The sequence below is a fragment of the Phodopus roborovskii genome, unplaced genomic scaffold, assembly GCF_943737965.1.
Source record: "Phodopus roborovskii unplaced genomic scaffold, PHOROB, whole genome shotgun sequence".
NCBI lineage: Eukaryota > Metazoa > Chordata > Mammalia > Rodentia > Cricetidae > Phodopus > Phodopus roborovskii.
The window spans coordinates 1,142,742-1,168,342 of record NW_026126423.1 but is presented as its reverse complement, the minus strand read 5'-3'; the positions used below and the strand labels follow the sequence as shown (position 1 = coordinate 1,168,342).

The following is a 25,601-nucleotide window of genomic DNA, read 5'->3' as shown; positions in this document are numbered from 1 at the left end:
GCATTCACATTGAAGATCGTGGTCAGGATCCTCTGTTCTTGCTGCTCTGAAGGGTACAGTACATTATCGTTAACACTTTTTCCCACTGTGCAGGAGAATGCATAATTTATTACTATTCTGTTGAGTGACTTTGTACCTGTGAGCAGCCTCTATTACCTCATAGGTTTATCAGTGCTTGCCTGTAGTTGAGTACTCCAGCCCACCACCCCACCCCACCCCCGCCATTTTTGCCCCCTCCCCCACTAGCCCTTGGGAATGTGAAGCAAATTAGAGAAGTCTAAGGGGATAGAACAAATAAAAGTGTGCTTGGGAAGTAAGCTTGCCCAGATAGTGTGATCGGATTTTCAAAGCCTGTTTGATCAACAGTGCTGTGAGAGCCAAGTGCAGTGGAATGTGATAGGACCTGGCCCCGTAAGGAGCAGTGGCTAATGACAAAATGATGAATTTGCTTTGAGCATTCCGTGGTGATAGCTATTACTTGGGCTTTGTGTATGTCACCTATTTGTTACAGGATTTTTCCTAACAGTCTTGGGCCTAGGAATAATCACTGCTTTAATATCAAACTTTAGGAAGAATTATGACCATTATACAGTTTCAAAAAAAGGTGAAAGAAAGGCCATCTTGTCCCATAGTGGGAGGTCACTGGCTACACTTTCCACTTAACATTATGTCTGTCCACTTAACATTATGTATGCATAGGAAGGCTGCTCACAGCACAGCCCCCACCCATTCGGGAGGCTATTGTGCCATTCCATGTGTAGTTTGAACCCTTTGACTCTGTGAAGTCATTAATACATTGTGATTCTTTCAGATAATAATAAGATGTGACTCCCATACCAAACTGCAAGGAGGAGCCCAAAAGAGTTTCTTTCCACTGTATACTTACATGTAAATATAACTGCTATGAGGCAAACTACACCAGCATGTAGAATAGCAGCTACGACTGATGTTCAGAGGTATAAATCTATGTGGATTAGATAAGAATCAGCCAAAACCTTGTTGATAAGGCCTCGTCTTCAGAGATTCTGATGGAGTGCCAGGTGAGGTAGCTGTAGCACTAGTTCTAATAGGTCTTAACAATAAAAACCCGGGGTCAGATATAGGGGTCAGTGCTGAGAGTTTCCAGAAGTAAAGGAGCCAGACACTCGAGAGACCTCTTTTCTCTACTGCATCCATCCTCAGACCAAAGGAGTGATCCTGCCCCTAAAAATCCTCAGACTGAATGCTAGGAGTTCCTGTCTCCTCCTGCCTTACATTCCTCTCTCTACCCAGCCATATCACTCCTGTCTGTAGCTCCCTAGGGCTAGGATTAAAGGCATGGGCCTCCTAAATCCTGGGAATAAAGGTGTGAACTACCACTGCCTGACCTCTATGGCTAACTGTAGCTAGCTCTGCACTCTGATCTTCAGGCAAGCTTTATTTGTTAGATTACAAAGAAAACATCTCCACAGGTAGCCACTTTAAAATGCTTGCAGATATTTGAATCCAGTCTTGATAGAGTCTGTTTAGAATCCAGTGGTTGCTTTAAAGGCTTTAAACTACTAGTAGTTGAAGGCTTCATCTTCTCACCAAGACACAACCCACAAAATTGTCATCATGCCTGTCAACTCCAAGGGCATCTCAAAAATTTTCTCTGATTTCCTAATGAATTTCCAAATGAAGCTTGGCCTAGATTCCATGGCAGAACCCCAGGGTAGTGAGTTTCTGTGTTCCTTCCTGGTATAGACACTACTGTAGGGCCTGGTCAGTCAACAGGGTTGTCTGTTACCCTTCATGGCAGAGTTTTTAGTCCCCTGGGGAGAGGCTGGAAAGAAACAAGAAACAAATCAGTCAGGTAGATAATTACTGAAAATGGTTAGCACTGTGGAGAAAACAAGTTGCCATGAAAGGTTAAAGAATGGGGACAGAGAGAAGCTCCTATAAGGAAGTCTGGAAAGACTAAACTATGACATGCAAAGTAGGCAGTCTGTGAAATCTGAGAAAGTAAAAAAAAGGCTTAAAAACCTTAACCTTAAGTGGTCTTAAAATCCTTGAATGTCCTTATACTGTTTCTCAATATCATGCTTTATTTAAGTTTCTGCTTTCTTTGGTTGGGCTCCAACATTTAGATGTAATTGTGTGTGTAAGTTGTGTGCATTTACTGACAGTCTTGTAAGTGGTTGTGCCTAATAGCAGCATGGCGTGGTGTCATGAGGGAAAATTGGTGACAGTGTGAAAACTCACAGAGCTGACTGTGTGTCTGGGTACTAGATTTAAATACTTGGTTTTAATAATTTCTTTTTTTTTTTTTTTTTTTTTTTTTTTTTTTTTTTACTTAATGCCATCAAACCCATGATCTAATACTTAAAGTGGCCTTTTGAGTCAAGACTATAGAACAGAATAAAAGATTACTTTTCTATCATGTAAATTTACATCATGATAATAATGCTTTGTAGATGCCAAAAAAAAGAAGTCTATAATTATTTGTCTAGAATTTTTCATCACCTATTATACTTTCTATTTTTCTAATCATGCACCTTTGTATATGTGTGTTGCATATGTGGTATGTGTGTATCATATGTGTCAACGAAAGCATTCACAAAGTCAGAGGAGTCATGTGCAGGTCAATGGCAACCTCAGTTTTCTGTCCTCACCTTCCACCTTGAGAGTCTATCTCTTATTTTGTCATTGCATTCTCCTATCTCAACTTCCAATCTCAGGCAGAACTGGGATAAGAGATGCTAGCCACCACAACCGCCTTCTTTTACATGGTGTCTAGGGAGCCAAACTTGGGACCTCACACTTATGCAGCAAGCTCTTTACTCACTCAGCCATCTCCCCAGCTCTGCTCTTCATGGTTTTTCATGCTAGTTCCCCCACTACCTTACAGTTGTGTCAGTTGTGAACAAGCCCTTCATTTTGAACCCGCATTCCCCAGCCTCTGTGAATATCCTGGTATTTCTGTCGCTGACATGGCCAAGTAAAACCAATTACACTGGAATTTTCAGACATGGTCATGAATGTAAACGGAAAGATAAAATGCCAAGAGAGGAAGGGTGTGGGAGGAGAGAAGGCAGTTGCTTTGGGATGTGCCCACAACGCCTTCCTTCCAGCCCTGGCCAAGAGAATCCCTTCACCCCGGTATCTTGACATTCCAGATGCAGCCATTTGGAAATGGTGCTTGGTGTAACATTTTGTATATAAACATTTTGTATATAAGTATGCTGTGGCTCAGAGACCTTGAGTAACCTGCCAAAGGACATTCAGACAGTGAGGAACGCATCCGGGGTGGGCACTGGTAGGACAGGGGCTCATGCCAGTGCATGTGGCTCCATGTTTCCTTTTGTGGTTCTCGTGGAACTGTTATGACTTGGGGATAGTTTAATAACAGCCCATAATGTGATGATTAAATTTGCTGCTACCATAAAATAATGTTTGGAGCTCATCTTACCCAGTCACACGGCGTCGTGTTTTCTCAGAATCTTTTCCAGTAACCAACCCTCATGCCCTAATAGGGACCCACCATACAAAGAGAAGCAGTGGTCAGGCAGACCAGAGCTGTTAGCATCACAAGCATTGGCACTGGGTTAACTTCCTTCACCTTGCAGGTGTAATGAAGGACATGTGAGCACATGTTTTCTAGATACACACTTTTTTCTTTATGAATTTTGGTTTGAAACATATGTAACAGGTATTAAAATCCCTGCAACTTGAGAGAAGTCAGTGTTTGTGTAAGTAATCATACCAGCTACACTGTAATGTAAATCAGTGGAGTGCTTACTCTTTCTTAGCTAGCAAGTTTCAGTCTTGCCTTTTAAAAATGGTAATAGAAGATAAGCCAATTGCTATAGCCCCCTGCTGTCCTTTTCCTGTTTTGTTAGTAGGCAGAATGCCACTGAGTTGCCCAGGCAGCCTATGGCTTAAAACCTTGCTTCTTTAATGGAAGAAGTTTCCAGAGCTGTTTATGTGGCTTCCCATGGATATGTGGCAGCCTGTCTCCCCTAGAGCCATCTTCCTTTGCCTGGCAATGTGTGAGCCAAAACACTGACTGCTTTTTCTTTCTTTCTTTCTTTCTTTCTTTCTTTCTTTCTTTCTTTCTTTCTTTCTTTCATATATATATATATATATATATATATATATACATATATATATATATATATATATATTTTATATAACCAAGTCCATTTAAATGAAAACAAGCATAGACAATATTTGGGAATTTGGGCGTCGTTCTTTCCAAACTACTTCCTGCTCTTTCTTTCTTTACTCTTGGTTGAGATCTTCATGTTATCCCAAGACGAACATGATGCGCTCGGTCTTAGCTCACATTCCTCAGTCCTTCAGCATGAAGGCCCTATGTGAAATACTCAACCACAAGAATAAAAGAATCCTTGCTCATAAATCGATGAGATGTTACTTCCAGAAGCAAAGAGTATGTTTCCGATCATTGTACAGTGTCTCCAGCTAAAGGGAGGGAAGGGGCTCCGACTGGAACCGGGAAAGGTGTGCCCAAACACTCCAGGTTCCCTATTCTTTACATCGTTTTAGTAGACCAAGATTTTGAAGCTCAGACATCTAAAACTAAATCTGTTTCAAAGCCATGATTTATTCCATGGTGCAAAATAACATTTTACAAATCATTTAAACTTCATTCCTTGTTTTACAGTTGCTCCGTCAGTGGATTCTGTAGGTGTCTATCTGTAGGGCTATGCCTGCTGAATAATGAGCTTCAGCATGGCTCAGTGACTTGCCTGTGATCATAGCACCCAGTGTGTTAAGATACTGTCATTCTATGGAAAAACATCAGCATGGTGTCCATTATTTAAGCATAACATGCTTCAAAATGATTAATAATTTATGCATCGTGTAAAAAACCTATGAGTTTTGAAAAGAAGTTTTTTAATCAAGTAAATATGATTTTTAAGCTCCTGTCATTCATTGTGGGCAGTGACCTCGTCAAACCGTGTCACTTATATACACCATACTCCCCATATAGCAGAGGCTATGGTGTTCATTTTTGAGGGTCTCATTGGTTATAGAAGCAATAAATACCCAGCGAAAAGAAAACCATATTCTTTCTAAATGTTTAGCTTACAAAAGTGAGAAGTTTAAGAAATACCAGCTCCTAGTGATTTTATTCAATTCCTCAGCTAGCCTTTACGAAAATGGTTTGACAATTGATAATATATCTTACAAAAACATTTTTAGAATTTAAATTTGTCAGTTGCATGTTAGACCTAGAAAAACAGTATTTCCTATACACATCAACATTCTTTTTCTTTACAAAGCAGTTATGCATCGTGGGTATAGATTCTCACCTCTGGTATACATAGATTATGCCAGAACACTTACATTATCTTTCCCTCCTTTCTTATGTGTAGAGTGAATTCCTATCCCATGACAATGTTAGAAGGGACTTGGGAAAATTCAATTTCTTAACAGGATCTGATGCAGTATTGCTAACTGCATGACAACAGCTGTTCTCGTGAACACCATTTTCCAAGTTAATTTGTGAGTTAGGAAACCTTAACTATAGAGCAAGATGTGCCACTAAGGAACGTTGGCATCTTCAGCAAAGGACTTGGCTTTTCTGTCTCATTTCTCCTGCTATGCAAATTTTATTATATGACTCAGCCACATAAACTAATATTGTAATAAATTTTATTTTATTTTTCAGTTTGTGGGGACATCCATGGACAATTCTTTGATTTGATGAAGCTCTTTGAAGTGGGAGGATCTCCTGCCAACACTCGCTACCTCTTCTTAGGGGACTATGTTGACAGAGGGTACTTCAGTATCGAAGTAAGTACACATGGCTTCCTTTCAGCCTGTTATGTAAGGTAGAGAAATAAACACCTTGCAGAAATCCAGAATTTGTAACAATCAACTTTAATACACTTAATGAGATAAATGTCCCCTGTATTCTTTTTTTTTATGCAGAGGAATGTCAAAGAAATTATAAGATTTTGTCTATTGTGTGTTTTGTTTTTGAAAATTGGTGAATACAGTGAATGATTTTTGTCTCATGTTGAAAGAACTAATTAAAGTTGATAGCATAAGTGGACTAGAGTTGGCATATCTTTGGCTTATAATTGTGAGACAATAAGTCACTTTCAGAATCAAGTACAGAGTGCTTTTGTGCCTGTGTAAGGACACTGGCAACTGCTAGATTATGGCACCTGTTAGCTAACTAAGAAATTTCTCAAAGTCATTAGTCAAAGCACAAGAGACCATTGAGTAGAGGCTCTTCCCAGAATTCCATCTTCATCTGCTTTAGGTGCGTAGAAATTACTCCTAAGAAAAACATGTTCTTCTCATGTTTGTTCTTTCTGTCTCCTAATATGTTATCTCCGGAAGGGCCCAACAGTTATATTGGAAGAGCATGATTTCCAAAAGAGGAAGTTTTGAAGCTAGAGTTCATAGATATAGTCAATATGTGCTCTTAGGAAAAGAATGAATATAAAATGAGCCTATTTTTTTATGCGTTAAGTCAACATTACTGATGCCTCACACTATTTATTCACAATCTTCATATGAAAAAGTGTTTTAAAATACTTTAAAATTAGATTTACTAAAAGAGATATTTAATATTAATACAATGTGTCAACCTCAAACATACCAATTGAATATTTGGAATATTTAGTTACCTACAATTTAAGATCTCTGTCTCTCTCTCTCTCTCTCTCTCTCTCTATATATATATATATATATATATATATGTGTGTGTGTATGTATGTGTATATACAAATATGTGCATGTATATCCACATGAGTCAATGTACATTTATATGTATATATAATAATTTTTAAATTGACAGAAACATGTTTTAGTATTTCTTCACAGATAAACAGGTACACATGTACTATGGTTCTAACTATGAAGAAATATCAAGTATTTCCTTGCTCTCTAGAAATCTAAGTCTAGAGAAGGAAATAGGATTAGACAAAATCTAAAGAGAACCAAACCCTGTAACGGGTGGCTGTCCTGGGATTAGTTTTGTTGTCACTCTGGGTGTGTGTGTGTGGAGGGGGGGTAGGCAAGCATCCTAACACTGGAACACACCCCTAATTCTATTTGTTCTTCCTACAAAAAAGGACAGCCTCAGGCCATTTGAAATATTCTAAATATCTCCTAATTGTAGGTTTTAGAGCTCCATTTTTAAAAAGCTTGAAAATAAGACATCACTGATTTGGTCCTAGGAAGATGTTTTTCTTTGAAAAGATCTATAATCATTCTTGATATTTTAAGTAAGAGAGTTGCAATATTTTGTCTATTCTGTTAATTTTGAAATTCAAAATTCATACAAAGATCAACATATCCAACTAAATTATGTGCTGTGTTGAATGTAGCTCTCACAGTACATTAAAACATTCTGAGATGCATTTGTCAAAAACTCCACCTTCAAAACTGGCACTCAGTTAAAATGAAAATATATACCCATGAACTTTCTGCACACACCAAAAAATGACAAAACATTCATCTGTAGTATGATCCATTTATATCTAATTGTGACCTGTGCATAGCTTTGCAGCGGCTGTGACATGATCAGCATATTAAAACAGAGGAAGCATATATGTCAATGGCTCTCAACCTATGGGTCACAACCCTTTTGGGGGTCAAACAACCCTCCCACAAGGGTTGCCTGAGATCATCTGCATTGCAGATATTCATATTATGATTCATAACAATAGCAAAATTATAGTTATGAGGGAACAATGAAAATAATTCTATGGTCAGAGGTCACCAGTACATGAGGAACTGTATTAAGGTGTCACAGCATTAGGAAGGTTGAGACCCACTGATGTATATGGGATATGCTTACTAAGAATATTTGAAGGTATCTATTGTGGAATAAGGAGGCTGACACTGTTGGTATGCTGAAAGTGTTGTCAACTGATAAGTAATCTCATTCATTCCTCTCAGTTTTGGAAAGAATCTGTAAGTACCTTCCTTTCATAGGATGTTGACCCCAAGGCTGAGAGAGGGTTTAGGATTTCAAGGCTGTTCTCTTCCCACTGTCCCAAGCACTTCTTCATTGAGCGTGCCTGAAGATATAGATACACAGGCTCATACACAGTCCCGCACATTCTTATATGTGCACACATGAGTACACATGCTCCTGTCTGGTGAGGTTTAAGTCATCAGATATAAAATATTCTCTGTGTGTATGAGATTGTTGACTCCTCAGCTCCTAGAATAAGAGCTTAGTTTTGTGGTGGGTGTTATCCAAGCAGGTTTCACAATGTTTTGGATTCTTGTCCATGATCCCAGGTTACACCGTGAGTGTTCTTCTAAGCTTGTTCTCTCAATGAAGAGGGATGCCTGCCTGTATTTACTTCAGAACAAATCAGCTTTGAAGACCTAATCCTATTTCTAATGAGCTCTACTGACTCCAGTTGCAGGTTGTGGTAGCGTGTTATGGACAGCACAGACTGCTCATTCATGCATTTCCCCGCCTTACCCCTAAGTAACCCAACTTTCCCTTTTTTTGGCAATGCTTAGAAATCATTCCCCACAAAATGAGCCCCCAAACAAGCTAGCTTTTGAGTAGTGGTGAAAGAAGCAATTTTCTTCTCAACTGTAATTTGTCTTGCAACAAACCTTCCCCCTTCCAACGACTGCATTACCCTACGTAATCTCTTTGATGACATGCATGCATGTATTTAGGTGCACAGCTGGGTGTGTCTCTCTACAGACCCTAGGCAGAGTCCAGAATCTGCAAACAGAGCCATGCCCAGCTGTTTCCCTGTGTTCACTTCATTAGGCTCTTTGCAGGCATTCTGCACTGCAACATCTTGAGTTTGCTGTGATCTGGCCTCTCCTGTTCTACTTGCATCCAGACCGTAGCCCAGGCCTCCAGCACATTGAAGTGTGATAAGTTGTTGTGTTTATTAGCTGTGAACTTGTGGACCAGAATTGAGCCACAGCAAGCCAGGCAGCATTCCATGCTGCCGCCTGAAAATAAAGCAAGCAGTAGAACATGTGACAGAGGTGACAAAACAGGGCCACTGGTCTTGGTAGCTGGCGGTCCTGACAGTGCATTGATATTTGACTGCCACTTCGTGGTGCACTAGGCAGAGCAGATGAATGATGTCTTTGAGAAGTCCTGTTCCATATTACAAGACCTTGGATCCTTTCCAAGGTCATGTGACAGCCTGCACTTAGCCATCCATGACAGAGAAGCATCAGTTTTCATTAAAGCATTTCGAGGCATGGGTAGATTGGATACCATTTTAGGGAGCTGATTGGTATGTAGCTAAAACAGGATTCTCATTTTGACTTCCTCTCATTCTGTTTTGCAGTTCCTAAGAATTCTATACAATTTTGAAAGAAGGCTGTCCATCTAGATGCGTAAATTACTAAGTAAATTATTGTACTGTTATTGTCAGTGAACGAAGAGAGCCATATTTTTAGTGCTGTGTTATTAGGAACAAGTCATAAGTTAGCAAAAGCTGTGTCTACCATGGAAATCGGTGCAATCTTTTCTATTGAATAACTCTAACTAGAAGTTGAAGATACTTATTTAGTTAACAGTAACAATGGTAAGATGATATGACGTGATTGGCACAGCTCATTTGCATCTTACCATGCAGAAAGGTGCAGATAATGTGTGCTCTCTCTGCCTTAACAAACTCAGACCATGAAGGGCTGACTCATGCCGGTCACCCACTAACATAGACGTTAACACCTGAGTGACATCAGTTGATCCTGCTTTGTTTAGTTGTGACCATTTTTACAAGGCCGTACTTTTAAGACAAGTCTGCGGTCATAATTTCGTTAAAGATCTTCAACTTTTCAGAATGGTGCAACCTCATATGACTAAACAGTTGCCAGTAAGACCTTGCTGTGCTTGGCAGCCCTCTCCCAGCAGATGTTGAGGGTGAAGCTGGCAGGGTTCCACTCTCCAGTGCACCCTTACCCTTTCATTTACCATGCCATTTCTTCTGTGCTGGCTGTGTTTGAGGTTTTATTTAGTGTTTGGAAGATATTTTATGCTTACCACAGGAGAAAAGGAAATAATAATAATGTGGAAAAAATATGACTCGCACTTTAGAATACTTTGAGCCAAGAATTTGGAAAATTGAGTTATTTTCCTTCCTTTTTTTTTTTTTCTTTTTCCTTCCTCTTCTCTCTCCTTGTTTATTCTTCCTCACTTTTTTGTTTATTGTCCCCCTCCTTTCCCTTTTTTTCCCCACCTTATTTTCTGCAAAGATGGGGCTAATATACCCCAAATGTCTACCACGTGCTCAATATCTTACAATCATGAAAGAGTTATATATTGTGTCATTTTAAATGTGTACATATAAATACTAGGACTATTTAGCATAGAACATTTCTGAGTATCTTTAAGGTTTCAGTTATGGAATAATTATAGCAATTAAGACTAGAGAGATAAAATTATAAACCTGCATGCCTGTATCAGAATAAGGTCTTTAACTGCTGTCAAAAAGAAAAGGTGGGCCTTCAGATACCATTCCTCTAGTCTGGTAGGTAATTGAATGCGCTTATAAAATGCAGTTTAGATTTTAGATGGAGAGACACTTGCTTTATTTTAATATAAATTGTTACAGGAAAAAAATGAATCTAAAGAGGTCAGACTGTTTGTTAAATTTTTCAAAAAGTTAATGATGAGGAGGTAGCATGTATAGATTCTGGATCCATGAGTGGTTTCATGGGTGAATATATGTAAATTTTTGCAGAGTTGTATGTGACATCTGCATCTAGTACTTGTTATGTGGTAATAGTCAAAAACTTTAAAAAAAAAAAAAGTCTGTACTAGCTAGATCTTATTCGTTCTCACTGAGTTGAAATGAAACACATCCAGATAGGAATTTCAGTGGTGCATGTGTTTTAGACTCTAAGGCAAAAGCCCCGGAGTCCGAACAGACACCTAGCATGGTTGTCCATTTACTGAGAGCAGGGGCAAAAGCAGAAATCAGACTTTTAGCCAACACAGCTGACTGGGGATAGGAAAAAAATGGATTCAATGACCCCAAGTCATCCTTCAGAGTATTCACAGGAGTTTCAAGTTTAAGTAGAGGGAATATTGACTTAGGCGCAGGTGGTATGCAGTGGCAAGCAGTTCCTGTTGTGCATGAGGTCTGACCATATCAGATCTGGCTCTGCAAGTGTTCTGTTGCTTGTTCTGCAAGAGTCCTTGCTTTGTTGCTAGAGAGAACAATCCAGCTTCCCTGTGGTGATTGCCTCTCCTTGAAGATGAGCTCATCAAAGGGTAGTATGTTGCAGAACCCTGGTGTTCCTAGAAGCTAGTGTAACTGCAGGTATAAGACAACGGTGGAACACAAGGACTTGGTAAAACCTGACAGAAAGATGCCTCAATTACTGTCACCATTTTACCTTCCTCCATCAAGGCAATTGGGATAGGGGAGGTAGGTAGCACTGTAGCACTGGCTTTACACAGATGGAAGCAATTAGCGTGTCAATGTGTAGAGTTAAGCAGGGTTCTGACCTAGAGTCAAGACAAAGCCCACAATGCAGGATGCAGACAGGGTTGCCAGGCTGTGTCCTGCTTCAAGCAAACTCATGAGTCCAGGTAACGCTGTGGCTCTTTTTAGTATGAACTGTTTCTAAGCACCTGTTGGTGTGTATTCAAAGGGTCTATATATATAATCATTCCAATTCCAAATTAGGCATTCGGACTTAACCTGCCAGCTTGCAGGTACATATGTATGTACACGCACATCACCTGCATCAAGGGGCAATCTTCATAATTTTGAATTGATAATAGTCATCTTATTGACATTCATGGCACATGATTAATTCCTTCTTTGAAATATGAGGCGATTTTGAATAATACAAGCAGCTTTTATTTAAACATGTAAGTGTAGTCCTAAACTAGGATTACTAGCAAAGACTCATCATTAGGCCACCTCACTCATCACTGAGCTGGCAGGGAGATTTACACGCACAGAGAGAGGGTTGTGCTGCTTCAAGGACCACTTATGGAGGACAGTCGGCCAGCTCTTCAGATATTCTAATATCTTTTTTTGTATATGTTATTTTTTATTTTATATATATTTATTTTATATAACCAAGTCCATTTAAATGAAAACAAACATTTATAGACAATATTTGGGAATTTGGGTCCTTCTTTCCAAACTACTTCCTGCTGGTAAGGGGCGCTGTCATGGGGGATTCTAAGAAGATGCAGAAATCCTGGCTGTAGTCTGTAAGGCTGCTTTGTCCAGCTGTTTTGAATGTAGACAGATATTCTAATATCCTAATCACATGAACTTTAGTTAGAAAAGCAATCAAAGCAGCATACATATACAAACATATACGCATATATATATGTATAAACTAATGTCAAACTATTGTTCTGTTTACTTCAATCACTGTTTCATATTTGAAGATGGCATGTTGTTGTAACATTACAGTAACCTACACTTGTCTCCTTAATTAATATTTTCTCAAAATCCCTGGGTGGAATTATTTCCACACTTTTATAAATTATCACAGAAGCTTACAGCTGTACATCCTTCACAGGTAGCCAATAGATATACTTCCTACAGGTTTTCTCTTTAAGATTACCCAGTTGTACCCATGGTATGTTGGCAGACTGCTGAATGAAGTTTGAATATCATGTGTGTTTTAGTAATCAGAGTCTGGTCTGTCCTTATTTCTGTGGTATCCCTGCTTTCGCTGCACTTCGGGAGCACAAACTTCATGAAGAGGAAACAGCATGTTTGTTTTTCAAAGAATCACTCTCTGCTGTGTGGTTGTTTAATGACTACCACTTGAGGGTGATATTGATATTAATATTTGATTGTTGCACTTATGCCGCATCTATGTAAAGTTTGTGTCAATGAAGATTGATTCCAAACCTGATACTTGTGTAGCTGGCCATCACCATCACACAGTCTACAGTGTCCAGTTAACTAGCTTGAGTGTTTTAAGGTACAAGCAATGAAAATGCATTCCCTATTTTTACTACTGTATGTATTGAGACTCCCTATCCTTCAACTTAATTATATTTTTATATGAAGAAGTAGAGCTATGCTCTGTATACAAAGGCAATGACATAAAGGTCAAGAAAAGGGCCAGCCAACATGGTTCCTTGGATAAAGGCACTTACCGATATACCAGAGTCCACCAAAGAACCAACTTCAGTATATTGTCCACTGACCTCCACACACTCTTTTACACATACACACACACACACACACACACACACACAGGAAACTTTTAAAAAATTAAAATTAATCACATGCCAAGAGAGTTGTGAGTTTGGCTTCTTAGATTGTCTTCTGTTTGCTTTTCAGCATCCTTTGAGGTTGAGAACGTTGGCCATAATACACTGAGTTCTTGTTAAGTGATGAAATGCATGAATAAAATGGAGATGCTTATTTTGTGTTTATTTTTTCCTTAGTGTGTGCTGTATTTGTGGGCCTTGAAAATTCTTTACCCCAAAACACTGTTTTTACTTCGTGGAAATCATGAATGTAGACATCTAACAGAATATTTCACATTTAAACAAGAATGTAAGTATACTGAGCCTTTTTCCTTTAATGTCATAGATACTAAATTATCATTTTAACTGATAAATGAAAACATATTATTATTCTCTGCATAAAGGTCAAAAGATTTAGGTGACATTATTTCTTGTCATCTTTCTAAACATGGGCAGTTTTACAAATACATAATTTAACTTTAAATTATGTTTATAATTCCTGGAGAATAGCATACAATGTATTTTGATCACATTTACTCTCCTCCCTCCCTCTTACTCCTTCCTAGTTCACCTCCACCTCCCCACACCCAGAACTTAGTGGTTATTTTCCCACCTTCCATTTCCAATTTGTATTACTCATATACTTCTAGATGTGCAGCCATCCGAGAGAATGCAGTCAACCTACACCCTGGACCACACCTTTAAAACTAGCTCCTCCTCCTGTAGAGGCCATTGGCTGTCCATAATGTCTCAGTCAGCACAGAGCTCATGAATCCATTCTGCTCCCATGCCAGAAGAGTAACAGAAAGATTGTAAGAGGCAGAAGATGGGGGAATAGAAAACAAAACAATACCTTCTGAACATGACATGACCACTGTACTCATGAACTTACAGTGGCTGTGATAGCCTACTCAAGACCTGTATGAGATCAAGCCAGGATGTATTTTTTAGTTATGTTTTATCAATTGATATATTAATCTGAACTAAAGTTTCATGTATGTCATAGTATACAACTAGTGTTTGGAAATTCTACTTTTTAGTTTTACCTGAGTCAAGAAAAGAAAATGGGGGCCATATTAGATCTGTGTTTTGCAGCCTTATAGAAGTCAGCTTCTAGAATATTAGACCAAAGGAAAGTTGTGGTCTTCCTTTAGTCACAGGTACTTGGGCTAGGAAATGCTTTGTATAAATTTTGTTTTCTTCCTGTCTGTTTACCTCCTTCTTTACTGAAACTTTAATTCTTTTTCTCTCTGTAATTTGTTTTTCTATCCAGTGAAGCATACAGACTTTCCTAAAAACATTAGCTGTGAGTCAATATGGGGAAATCAGAAGTCTGTGAGGCAGAAAATGCTTCAGAAGATTCCTTGGCTGTGGCTTTTTTCCAAAATCAGCCAACTTCTTGGCCCTCTTTCTCTTACCTTCCTCCCATTCAAATGTATGTGTGTACATAGACAGAAGATAGATGATACATAGAGATAGATAGATAGATGTGTACATATATACATACATACATAGATGATAGATAGGTAGAGAGATGATAGATGATAGAATAGATAGACAGATGATAGATAGATATGCAGGTATGTACAAAGTTTTGTATTTACTAGCCAAAAATTATAAAAAATAAATAATATGGATAAGCAATAGAAATAGAAAATACTGTATATGAAAGTTAATCTATGAATCTTGGAAATAGCATATTGATTCTGTTTTGAAGGTTCACATTCATATTGTCCTGGGAAGAAAACGTTAAAAAAAGACAAAGCAATTTCAATGAAATGGTCCTAGTCATAAAGGCATGAGCATAAATTTTTTGCTTTATTTCCAAGGTAAAATAAAGTATTCAGAACGTGTTTATGATGCCTGTATGGATGCCTTCGACTGCCTTCCCCTGGCTGCACTGATGAACCAACAGTTTCTGTGTGTACATGGCGGTTTGTCTCCAGAGATTAACACTCTAGATGACATCAGAAAAGTAAGCTCTATTACTGTCCATTTCTCCTCATTCTCTGTCCTTCAGCAGTTGCTGGAAGACATTATTTGTCCTGCCTCTGTCACTACTAGCATCATTTTCATTTAAAATAACTGAATACACTCACGTCTCCATGATTCGTATCAGATTTTTAGCTTGAAGGGAAGTTACATTTCTAGACCCTGGGGGTTTGTCTTAGCATGTGGCACATGTCCGTAAAAAAGATCATATTTGATCTCTAAAGCATGTTGGCAGCTTCATTTTCCTTTTTTTTTTTTTCAAAGAGCCCATCATATATTCATGATATATTTTATTGGAAAAGTTGCTAGGCCTTTAGGGAATATAGCACAACTTTATGTTTATAAATTTTTTTTTCTATTTTTTCTTTAAATTTGAAACAAGTTTGTTTTACATGCCAATCCCAGTTCCTGCACCCCCTGTCTCCCCCTGCCCCCTCCCACCCCTATCCCATTCCCTTTCTGCTTCCCAGGGAGGGTGAGGCTTTCCATGGGGAGTCTTCAATGTCTGTCTTATCCCTTAGAGCAGGGCCTAGGCTCTCCCCCATATGTCTAGGCTGAGAGAGTATCCTTCTATGTGGAATGGGCTCCCAAAGTCCATTCGTATACTAGGGATAAATGCTGATCCATTACCAGAGGCCCCATAGACTGTCTAGTCCTCCTAACTAACACCCACATTCAGGGTGTCTGGGTCAGTCCTATGCTGGTTTCCCAGCTATCAGACTGGGGTCCATGAGCTCTCCCTTTATCAGGTCACCGGTTTCTGTGGGTTTCTCCAGCCTAGTCTTGACCCCTTTGCTCATCACTCCTCCCTCTCTGCAACTGGATTCCAAGAGTTTGGATCAATGTTTAGCTGTGGACATCTGTTTCTACTTTCATCAGCTACTGGATGAAGGTTCTAGGATGACATATAAGGTAGTCATCAATCTCATTACAGGGTAAGGGCTTTTAAGGTAGCCTCTCCACTATTGTTTAGTTAGTTGGGGTCATCCTTGTAGATCTCTGGACATTTCCCTAGTGCCAGATTTCTCTTTAAACCCATAATGGCTCCTCTATTATAGTATCTCTTTTCTTGCTCTCCTCTATTCTTTCTCCTTCATGCCCACCTCTCCCTTCCTCTCCCTCCTAACTCTCTCTCCCCTCCCCTCGTGCTCCCAATTTTCTTGGAAGACCTCGTTTATAATGTCTTCATTATGATGGTCTTTGCTATTGTTGTTGTCCCAGTATAAAATATTTAAGTCAGCATTTAGCAAAGGCAGAGGTTATATTATATTGACTGTATTAGGTATCTGCATGAAAAGCACTGGCATTCCTTTAGAAGCATACTTTTACTTGTTTACTATCACTATTGTTCCCCAGCAGAAGGATAACTGAGGTGGAATGAGGAAGTGCATTATATACATTTCATAAAAAGTGCAACAATACATAGCAGTTCTGCACAACAGAAATTGTTTTATTTCTCTGTGTTTATATTCTGATAATTGCAACTATGTAAGAAAAGACGTGAGAAAGGATCAGAAAAATCTCATTGTATTTTCAGCACCCAAATCTCCCAAAGATGGCACAATATAAACATTTTCTAGTATCATCTGCTCATATACTTGTACTCGTCTGACACATGACATTTGTGTGCGTTAAAGTGTGGAACACACCACATTGTAATTTGAGCTAAAAAATCAAAGCCACATTTTCCCTGCAGGAATTAGTGATATGTAAAAACTGTTGCAGACTCCTCTCTTGTCTTTTTTTAGAGGTCTAAGAAAACGCCTTACACTTTTCTGAGCACAGAAGGGAATATGGATATGATTCTGATCCCCTTTTACTGTTCTTGCCAGTCATTTTAGAAAGAATAAGTTGCTTAAATTATTCTGAATTGCTGCATTTTAACTATTAAGGTTGGAATTTGGCTGAGTTTACCTAGAAAGGTACATGGTGTCTGGCATTTATTTGAGCCTGGCGTGTCATAAGTAAACCCCAGCTTCAAACGAGTTGTATAGTGACCTTGATGCCAATGGGTTACAGATCTTGCTCAAGTAAAATTTCACTTGAAGTTCTCAATGTACATAAGTCAAGTGCTACCGATGGGTACACAAGACCCTATGATGTCATTTGAGTCATTGACACTTTTCTAGTTCTCTTGAGTTTGAATGTTTCCATTGCTGCCTCACAAATTTGATTTCTGAACAACAGTTACAAGTTAATTCTGTGAGCTGCCTTTGGTTGATAATAATTTAGTAAATTGTATTTTCCACGGTGTTTAGTGATGAAATAAAATCTCGACCATGCGTCCTTGTATACTAGTGACTATAGGTGATCACTGCAGGGGCACTGGAACTTGTACCAAACAGCTAAACTTGCTCCACTAACAAATGCCAGGAACCACAGACATCCAAGTGTGCTGTGCTTGATGTCAGGAAGTTCTTAGGTTTAAATGAAAGATACAAAGTGTATCAAGCTAATAGGGAGAAGTGGTGAAAATTCATTCTATACCCTTTTTATTGTTTTAGGCGGGGGAAAAAAAGAAAGAATATAGCTATTGAGCTATTTATTGTATTAAAGATGTAGTCATTCACACACACACACACACACACACACACACACACACACACACACACACAAAGATAAACCTGAACTTTAAAATGAATAATCATTTTCATAGGGCATATATTCAAATCCTTCCTTTTGAACACTGTTATTAAGATGCAACTGACATATTTTCAGAATTATAGGGAATAATATGCTCTTTCTTTCCTATTGGAAAGTAATTGTGTTATTACTTTTTCTTCAAAAAAAATCAAACAAGGGAATAAAGAGATATCCATGGCAGAGGACTGGAGTTTGGCTCCCCGCCGCCATGTCAGGTGGCTCACAACCACCTGTAACTCCGGCCCTAGAGGATATGACGCCCTCTTCTGGTCGCAGGAGACACCTGTAGTCATATGTTCATACCAATGCACAGATACACATACAACACCATTATTTTTTATAAATTTTCAAAAATTAAATGAAAGCACATTACATAAGCCTCAGATTCTTCTCTGTGTATTGATGTCCTCTTGTGTGAGGCAATGTTACTATGTCTTCTGGGATTGTCATGCAGACTGCAGCGGTAGTTGCTCAGTGTTTAAAGTTTGTGGGGGAGATGATGACCAAGCAGTTTATACCTGGGAAGCTAAATTCATGTGAAGACCCTGAAGAAGAGCTAAAGCAGAGAAGTGTGAGTGTACACATAGTTTGAGGGAGTCGGGGTTATTTTGCTAGCATACTCTTATTTGCACCAAGACCAACTACAAAATGGCATGTCCTCCAGCTAGAAGCATAGGTGGCTTCTAAGGAGTAAGTATCAATGTGGCACAAAGCAAGTGGCTTCTCTTAAAGTAAAAGCCACCCACTCTCAAAATCACTTTGTCAGATTAAAAAAAAAAAAAAAATCACAGGGGATTCTCATCCAGATTTTAAAGGATAGTTCTCTGCGGGTGGTATACAGAACAAAATCAAGCTCCTCCTTTACAAATAAGCCACGAGTAGATGGAAATCGTGATAGTCATGGATGGGGGAAAATAAGAGAAGAATTAAAAGGAAATGAGTGAAAGCAATGGGTGTAAGGATTAAAAGGATAGAAGAGATGATGGCAGATACTAAGCCCGTTTATTTCGCCATGAGGAAGAAGAAAGGAAAACCAGAGAAATGAGAGGAATGGGGTGAAGTGGGCATTGAAAGAGGGGTAGAGGCCTTTTCTCCCATCTGAGGCTAGGGCGGGGCAGAGGATCACCACTTACAGCTGGTTTCCTGTGCTTTCTGAATTCTAAGTGTCCAAAGATGAGTATTTTGTTCTCTGTCTTCTATTTTTCTTAGTTAGACCGATTCAAAGAACCACCTGCTTATGGGCCCATGTGTGACATCCTGTGGTCAGACCCCCTGGAGGACTTTGGAAATGAGAAGACGCAGGAACATTTCACTCACAACACGGTCAGGGGGTGTTCGTACTTCTACAGGTGAGGACCTGGCCCTCACAGGCTGGAACATGGCTTGCCATATTGGCGTTTATGAAGGTTAAGTGAATATAGTTATCAAGAATGTATGCCTGCATATAAATACATGTAAATATAAATTATGTGTAGAATAGGAAAGGAATGAAAGAGCATTGCTAGGAGAGGAGATGGCTGCTAATGATAAAATGTACTAAAAATTGTCTCTACTGCATGAGCTGTGGGAGAATTCCATCACTAGCCTTGCTTTCCTTCATCCATAAATGACACATGTTTCCACCAGTTCTTACAACCCAAACCAGCAAACCAACAAACATCTCATTGGCTGATTAAATCATACTCAATTTGAATTGTTTCCAGCTTCCTGGGTGGCCAGGATCCAGCAGTTGTAGAGTGTCTCCAGTAGATGCACATTTGACACCTCTGCAAACCATGCTGAAAATGTCTTAATAATGCACTTTACATTTGCAAACGGGACGTGGCTGTCCAGTCACTTCAGAAAGGACTCTACAGCACGTTTGGAGTTCTGTGTGCCTGAAGCACCTCATTTTTTGCTGCTGCAGATGACACTCCTAAAGTCGATGTGGTGCCCTCCTGTGTGATGTCATGGTGTGAATGTTCTTAAACAGGAAATAGAGTACAAAAACAAAATAGAGAATTTTAAATTCTAGAACATCCTGGGTTTTGTTTTATTCTCTCTTTCAACTTAAAAATAAATAAATAAATAAGCCTGGTGTTCCCTGGAAATAATGTTCATTTCCACTGAATGGTTTGGTCCAAAGAACTCTGTAAAACAAATCTATTCACACACCTCCCATATCTACAGTAAGCTGATAGCATTCTATGTGTAAATTTCTTATTCAGTAGTAGAACATTTTGTTCTATACATTAAATTTGTTAGGGATGAAAAGGTTTGCATTTGTTAGTATGATTGGAGAATTTGTTTTTAATATAAAGTCATATTTTCCATAAACCATCTTTCTGGGAGTGGTTTTTGTTTTCTGTGTCAATAGTGAGGCTTATTTGGAATGGAAATGTCAGGTTATAGATTATCTTGTGCTTTGGAAGATGCACCGAGGTTGATGAGTGTGTGTGGGTAGAATGTTCTATAATTCTGAAAAGCTTCCTTTTGATAATCACTTAACTTAGGTGCAGCATTCTATGAAGATAGAAAAGGTGCATTTGAAGTAAATTAAAGGCAAATGTTAGATCTTTCAAATCTGGTGTTAAATTCCCTGATTATATATAGGCCTCTAGTTTACCTGTTGTGCTTCGCTAAAATAATGCCATATAGAATTCTAAAATGATTATAGTGTTGCCTCATTGCATTCATCCGCAGAATAGCACTCTGCTGTCAATCTTCTGGGCCAGCTGTCCAGTATAATCTTATTCTGAATGATGTACTGGAGGAAGCTTATACCGTTACATATTATTTTTGTTTTGAGTATTAGCTACATATTTATGGCTGTGCTAAGAAACAAGAACCAAATGAACTTATAGAAAAAAAAGAGTTAGTTGGGGCTTTCAGTTTTAGAGGCTGAGTCCATGGCCATTACGATGGAGAGCATGGCAGTAGACCAGCATGAAACTACAGAAGTGGCTGAGAGTTTGCATGTTGAGATAACAACCATGAGGCACAGAGAGCTTCCTATCTGGGAATGTTGTGTGCTTTTGAAGCCCACCACCTTCCACAGGGCCACACCTCCTAATGCAAACAGCTCTACCAATTGGGGACTAAGTGTTCAAGTATATGAACCTATGGGGATCATTGTCATCACGTTCTGTAATGTAGACACAGATACCCAATATTATCTATCACACAGATGGTTACAATTAAGCATATTCTTGCTCTTTAATTCTATAGATCATATGAGGTTTTCCACAGTTGTTGGCCTCTAGTTTCGACACGTAGGATACTGTGTGGCTGAAAGTCTGAATCCATAGATTGTAACACTTGACTGTCGCAGAGGTTTCTGGATTATACTCTGTCAAAGGGGAAAAGGATGTCTCATTAGCACATAGTTTTTTGTTTCTTTTTTTGTTAAAGTTACCTTGAAAAGATCAGAGACATTCTATTAAATTCATGGTTTAAAGTTTATATAGACAGATACAAGTGAGAATTAAACTCAATGAAAGAAATTAGGGGTCATTTCTAGTTGGAGTTATTGGCAATTATTTTGACTTACAATTTGATTTAGCTTGTCTCTATGTAGTCAGGACATGCCACCTTATTCACTGTGTAACATATTATCTGGGCTATGATTTAAATAGCACATAGTCATGAAAAATAGATCAGGATAGAGCTGGAGAGATGACTCAGCAATTAGGAGGGTATATATCTCTTACCTAGGATCTGAGTTCAAATCCCAGTACCCACATCTGGTGGCTTAAAACCACTGTGAGCCTAGCTCAAGTGAGTTTGGACACTACAGGCCTCCTTGAATACCTGCATACATGTACAGACACACATACACACAATTGAGAAAGAAATGAGAAAGAAAGCAATCTAAAAATCTTTAAGTAAATGAGGAGGACTTTTTTCTAGTTTTTAAATTAAGTTCTTAGCAATGCCATACATGTATGTCATGCATTCTGGTTACTTTCTCACATCAACCTCTCTTATCTGCCTCCTCCTTCTGTCACCCCACACATCTGGTCCTTTTCCAGAGTCATAGCTTTTGGCATGGTTGCATGACTCATTTGTTTTAATCAGTGTTACAGTGGTAACCCCTGAATTGGGACAAAAGTAACCGATCCAAAACCAAATATCCGTGACAGCCCCCACTCCTAGTACTCCCATTAACGTCATAACCACAGACCATAGTTTACACCCTCAGATGCCTACATTGTTCAGACAGCTAACTAAGATGCTGGATGTGAGCCAGCACAAGGCTGGAGATTGTTGCAGACCATGACATGGGAGGTAAAGAAAAGTGGGCAGGATTTGAGTCGTTGTTTACCAGTCTGTGTCTGCATCAGGGGAATCACAGAAGCACTGTATTCTGGGTTTTCTGCTACATAGTGTGTGAATTAATTTAGGACATTCCAACATTGGTGTGAGAACCCCGTCCATGGTGACACCATTGTGAATGTTCATGTACCCATGACTGCACCTGAATCTCACTTGAAGCCTACAGCAGCAGCCCCTCCTCTTCTGAATCCCTGCCTTTCTTGTTTCCACTATCCTATTCTCCTCTAACGTACCAGATGAGCTATGCCCTTATGCCACATTTTTCTTGGTCTTCTTCCTAAATTCTGCTTGAATCCCAAGTCAGTCAGCTACTTCATTACCTCATCGCCCATTTAAGAAGTTTCCTGTTCTTACATCCAGTAGAAATGTATACATAAGGGTACTAAAAGAGAAGCATAAAATTGCTCATTGCATCAGTAATCATGACAGCCAACAAATGAAGAGCATCTAAGCACCTACTTAGTAGAATTATAAACTATACATTATAAAGATGTATGGACAAAGGTAGGAATAGTGCCTTCTTTACAGATTAAGGTACTGTGTGTGTGTGTGTGTGTGTGTGTGTGTGTGCGCGCGCGCGGCGCGCATGCGCACAATAACTATTATAAATGACATATATGTAAAAAGGGCTAACTACAGCGAATGAGAATGATGGAAACAAAACCACATGAACCAACACAGCATGAATAGCATAAATATGGTGATGAGCAAAAGATAGTCAACAGTAATATAATGAAATGAACTCAGCCACAAGAAAACTGGTCTAACATTGAAAGCCAAGGTGCCAGTTACTCTGAGTGAGAGTGACAGCTGTGAGAAGGTTCTTTGTCTCTAAAGTACTGTGAGTCACAAGGGTGTTCTCTGTAGGAAGGGATGCCTTCTTCTGATTTGTGATCTTTTCTTATGTAGATACTTCACTTTAACAAAACGTTCACTTTAGGGTTAGGAGTATAGCTCAGTGGTTGAGCACTTGACTGCATATGTAAGGTTCTGGATTTGGCCCCAAGCTCTATGATACAAAATAAGAGTTTTCTTAAGTAGCAACTGCTTGCCACTTCTGCAGATGTGAGAACTGTGTCCTGCAGAAGGTCTGGCAGGAAGTTGAAGCCTCCTCATATACAGTCTAAATTCCTTAGGACTCTGGGGCAAAGGAGAGGCCAGAAAGTCCTATGGAAGGAAGGAATGCTGGCTGAAGCCCCGGGGTACCCCAGGGGTGAGTACCCATTACTAGGCCCCAGAAGCAGAGGAGTGAAGCATCTAGACCCGCTGGAAAGGCTTAAGAGCATCAGGAGGAGGAAGCTTCCTGACCATAGCACACTCTGCAGGGCTGGAGCAGCCAGGAAGACCAGCACCCTCCGCATCTCCCCATGGGTGACTGTCCTTGTTGAGGCTCTTTCAGTGAGTGCACATGAGCTCCAGGGGGTGAAAAGCTGTGGCTAAGTACTCCAGAGAGTAGATGTATTCCCTCTGCTGGAATTTTCTCTTGGTAAAGAGCAGATCTGAAACCATACTTTGTGTAACCCTATGATAAGTTTCAGGTAGGTCCTGAGGTACAAACTGGAGAGGCAGCAGATTTGTAGGCATGACAGGACGGCTTCTTACAGGTCCACTTAACTCCTGGTGGAAGAACCACACAGGGAATGTATGTGTAATGCTTATGCATGTAGACGCCTTGTAGTGATACCTGCAACAGAATCTAAAATCTATTTGTTATGGTAGAGAAACATGAATAAGAAAACAAGGAGCTCCAACCCAACTTCTCTACTGTTGTCTGCATGTTCTTTTTAGCCTTCTTTGTTCACACTCAGTCTCCAAGCCCGCTCAAAACAGAGTTTTCTAGCCCTCTCCTGTCTATAGACAGACCCACACCCATCACTTGAAAACCTATACAAGATGAAGTTCTCAGTGTCCTTTCATGACCATCACTCGGTGGGGGAGGGTTGCTGCCTTGCTATCATGTCTATATAACTTATGGAATATTTTACCTCTAAAGTATTTTATTCTTCTGGAGATTAAAATATATATACATATACATATACATATACATATACATATACATATACATATATATTATATCAATGTTTCTATCCAGTTTATAAAACCTCACTTAGCCTGCCCTGCCTTCTAGCAAAGGAAACAATCCATCACCTGGTCTAACAGGTCACCACATGTCCCCTCTGTAGAGCCAGTAAATCGGGAGCTCTGCTACAGGGTATACACACGGATGCGTACACAGATGAATCGAAAGACTTTATAGTTTGCAACAGAACTGTTGTTGCCAAAGAACTAAATCCTTTTTACAATTGTGTATCAGTTACTTTTCCTGGGCTGTGACAAAGTACAGGACAAAGCAGTTTGAGCAGTTTCAGAAAGGAAGCAGGGCACAGACTGTCACAGTGTGGAAGTCAGGTTGGCCAAGGCACCATCAGCTGCTTACATGTTGTCTGCTCTGCAGTCAGAAAGCAGAGACAGGAATGTTAGTACTCAGCATGAGTTCTCCATTTTATTCTGGCCAGGATCCTCTGTAGGGTAGATTTGATCATCTTGATGAACCTAATGTTGACATCTTCCAAACAGACGACATGCCTGAAGGTTTGTCTCCTAGATGTTTCCAGTGCTTGTCATATCAAGCTGGCCATTACTATCACACAGCTGGTATCCCTAGGCATGTGCCATCTTAGAAGTATCCTTCTCATGACTGGAGAATTCATGCAAATATATAGAATAGAAACTATATATGTCTACTCTAGGGTTTTTGTTATACATACTAAAGTACTAAGTTGTTTCTCCAAAGTAGCTAATTTTTTGAATTTGTGAATATATCCATATGTGTGTATTTTACATTATAGTGAATACTGCCAGTTTATTTATAAAATACTAGTTTTTCTGACCTTAGTATCGATTGTCAATTTAAATTCAAATTTTTATTGATTTTGAATTTATTTCAAGATGTTTGGGACTCAACTATAATGGCATTATGAGATTGAAGCTTTCTTTTTAATTTAACTCTATTGCTCCGGGCGTGTGAGCACAGGTGTACATACCAAGGCACACATGTGGAAGTCACAGGACGCTTCTCAGGAGTAACTTCTTCCCTTCCACATGTACGTTTCTTCCCTTCCACATGTATGTGCCTTATCTGTCCCTAGAGCCCAAGAGACTTGTCTCCCGGGTGCTGTGCGGTTGTGCTGCATCCCAGCATCATCTGGGTGCCTCTGTGTTGTGCGGCGACTCCTGAACACTCCCTAACCGCTGCTTTTCTTTTCTTTCCATGTCTGCCAGTTATCCAGCTGTATGTGACTTCCTGCAACACAATAACTTGTTGTCCATACTCCGAGCCCACGAAGCCCAGGACGCAGGGTGAGAAATGCTGAGGGATTGTCAATGATTGTCATGTTGTCACTTGTTCATCACCCAGCTTAGGCTCTGCAGACTGCCTTTGACCAGGCTCATTGCCAAAAGGAACTAGTTTAAAACGGGC

General features: G+C 39.4%; 1 protein-coding gene across 2 annotated transcripts in view; it reads left to right on the top strand.

The window, feature by feature from the left end:
* Ppp3ca (protein phosphatase 3 catalytic subunit alpha) overlaps nt 1–25,601 on the top strand; it is a 287,711-nt gene that overhangs the window by 207,037 nt on the left and 55,073 nt on the right. For both annotated transcript variants that reach the window (XM_051185440.1, XM_051185441.1), the window contains exons 3-7: nt 5,657–5,781; nt 13,370–13,481; nt 15,001–15,146; nt 19,016–19,155; nt 25,403–25,480. In XM_051185440.1, the coding sequence (XP_051041397.1) occupies nt 5,657–5,781; nt 13,370–13,481; nt 15,001–15,146; nt 19,016–19,155; nt 25,403–25,480 (601 nt within the window). The remainder of the gene's footprint in view (nt 1–5,656; nt 5,782–13,369; nt 13,482–15,000; nt 15,147–19,015; nt 19,156–25,402; nt 25,481–25,601) is intronic.